This window comes from Vanessa tameamea, chromosome 21, assembly GCF_037043105.1.
Source record: "Vanessa tameamea isolate UH-Manoa-2023 chromosome 21, ilVanTame1 primary haplotype, whole genome shotgun sequence".
Taxonomy (NCBI): domain Eukaryota; kingdom Metazoa; phylum Arthropoda; class Insecta; order Lepidoptera; family Nymphalidae; genus Vanessa; species Vanessa tameamea.
In genome coordinates, this window is record NC_087329.1 from 5,232,675 (window position 1) to 5,234,785 (window position 2,111).

The following is a 2,111-nucleotide window of genomic DNA, read 5'->3' on the forward strand; positions in this document are numbered from 1 at the left end:
TTTGTCATTATCATAATTCCAGAAATAAAATATTTTCCAATCAATGCCGATAACACTTTCAACGTCGAATGTAGAATTCATCAGAAATTCCTCACAGGACGTCCAATTTTCAGTTCTAACATCTGCCATCGTGTTAGTAGCTTGTGATCGATGAAATGTTAAATATATAAAATAAATCAATATCATATTTTATAACGGAACTGTTTACAAGAAATCAACTATAGAACAAGATAAAAATTTAATCTTCTAATTTTTCCGAACACAACTTAATACTTCAATTACTATATTATTTGTGAAGCGAGAAATTAAAGGAATTTTATTTTAATGCTACATTGCAAAATATTGATATTCAAATTATTGTTTATTTTTATAACAAAATGTTAAACATCATGTTAGTTTACATTACAATAAATGAAATATGTGCACTGAATGGCAATAAATATGTATTATCATGGGTTCAGAACAAAATTGGCCAAATATTTCAACATTTTATTACTGCAAGAATTTATATCAATTTAAAATAATTATTTTACAAAAAACTGTTCCTCTTTATTCTTTTCTTTGGTACAAGCTGGATACCCATCTCCAATATTCAGAGTAGCCGCCTCAGCGGCGATCTCTGAACGGTATGGTGGATGATCAGACCACGCTGAGAGGGACGCCCCACCAACATGACAATCCATTAATAGAAGAAACTTGCCTTCGCGAAGTAATTTCATTTGGAACTTAAGAAGGGGGACCGCTTTACGTAATGGATTTATATCTGCAATGTATTTAATGTGACCTTTATTTTTTGAAGTAGGTAAATTAAATGTTAAATTTTCTTACTTTGTTTTTGGAAATTTACTTAAGAAATTATAGATTATGAAAGTATTTTATAGAATAGTTGAAATATACAAACTGGCATCTCTGATAACGTTAGGAACTGCTAAGAATGCTCCAGCTGGTCCATTATCAGCGAAAAGTAGAACTTCATGTTTCGCAGATCCCATAGTCATGTGAAGCGTCGCCGCTTCCCAGGTCGGCTGCTGTTCCAAGTACTCATTCATATCTGCCCAGATTCGTTTAATTGTCTACAATAAAAAAAAACATGATACAGTCTACAATTAGAGATTGACGTTACCATAACCTTATGCTTTTATGTTCTAATTAACATTGATAAAAAATATTAATTAAGAGTAATAAAATTGTTCTCCTGCCACACACAGCACAGCACGAAACATTAAGACAGCAAATTGCAACTAGCCAACGCGTGGGAGATATTAATTGGGTTAACCTAGGACGAAGAGTTCATACACTCACTGTCACTGTTCAATGGGATGGCAATCTGACACGACAGGACCAACGGCTTTACGTGCCGCATATCATCTAACTCCAGACAGTCAGAGATTTCCCAAATTATTTACCACATCACCGAAAAAAAATTAAGAGCCTTGGAATCTTGGGCCCATATAAGTAATCGCCAATAGACTAACGAGACAAACAGTACAATGAAAAGTAAGTACACATAACTAAATTATACTAACCCCGCGAGTAGCATTTTTGATAACCATGTCCAAGCACTTAGTGTCCAATTTTAAATTCCAAGTGTAATAAATTCGCCACGGCTTACCGACTACCATGTCTATATCGAAATAAGGGTTCTTTGCCACCTTCGCGCACGTTTGGCGATTCTTCTCGAAAAATTCAGGCTTCATAATCTGACCAGATATACTAATTATAAGACTTAGGAAAGCAAATAAATGCATTTTATCTGAAAACGCCATTTTGAATGGTAAAAATCAGCTATCAACGGATCGTTATAAAGCCCGGATCATGAGAAAGTTTACACTTTCATCCAACATTTTCATTGTCGCAGTGTTGTTTGGGGTTTGAGTCGGATTGTCTAGTTTAATAACATTACATATTCTTAATATGCGTTTACTAAATATAGCTAACATTTGTATTCGCTGATAGTAGAGTGCTAGATAGGGACCTAAATCGAGTCTCGAGGAGTTCTCAGAGTGCAAATTTTTTAGGCATCTGTTTATTATATTTTTATTAAAAACATAATAAAAAGATGCCTAAGCGATATTTTTGAAGTAGGAGCAGCTGCATGGAAAGGAATGCAA

The 2,111-nt window shown here is 34.0% G+C and overlaps 1 protein-coding gene across 1 annotated transcript; it reads right to left on the reverse strand.

Annotated features, from left to right (window-relative positions):
• Window positions 1-468: 468 nt before the first annotated feature.
• Window positions 469-1,753, reverse strand: LOC113395480 (uncharacterized). The gene is made up of 3 exons (XM_064218311.1): window positions 1,527-1,753; window positions 902-1,073; window positions 469-763 (listed from the first exon to the last, which is right to left on the reverse strand). Exons 1-3 carry the CDS (start codon window positions 1,746-1,748, stop codon window positions 525-527), a joined length of 633 nt encoding a protein of 210 aa, XP_064074381.1. The 5' UTR covers window positions 1,749-1,753; the 3' UTR covers window positions 469-524.
• Window positions 1,754-2,111: the final 358 nt, after the last annotated feature.

Coding starts and splice junctions, on each gene's coding strand:
- LOC113395480 (XM_064218311.1), bottom strand. CDS start 1,748: ATGCATTTATTTGCTTTCCTAAGTCTTATAATTAGTATATCTGGTCAG. Junction 1,074..1,526: donor TCAAAAATGCTACTCGCGGG/GTTAGTATAATT, acceptor TTTTTATTGTAG/ACAATTAAACGAATCTGGGC. Junction 764..901: donor TAACGTTATCAGAGATGCCA/GTTTGTATATTT, acceptor AATACATTGCAG/ATATAAATCCATTACGTAAA.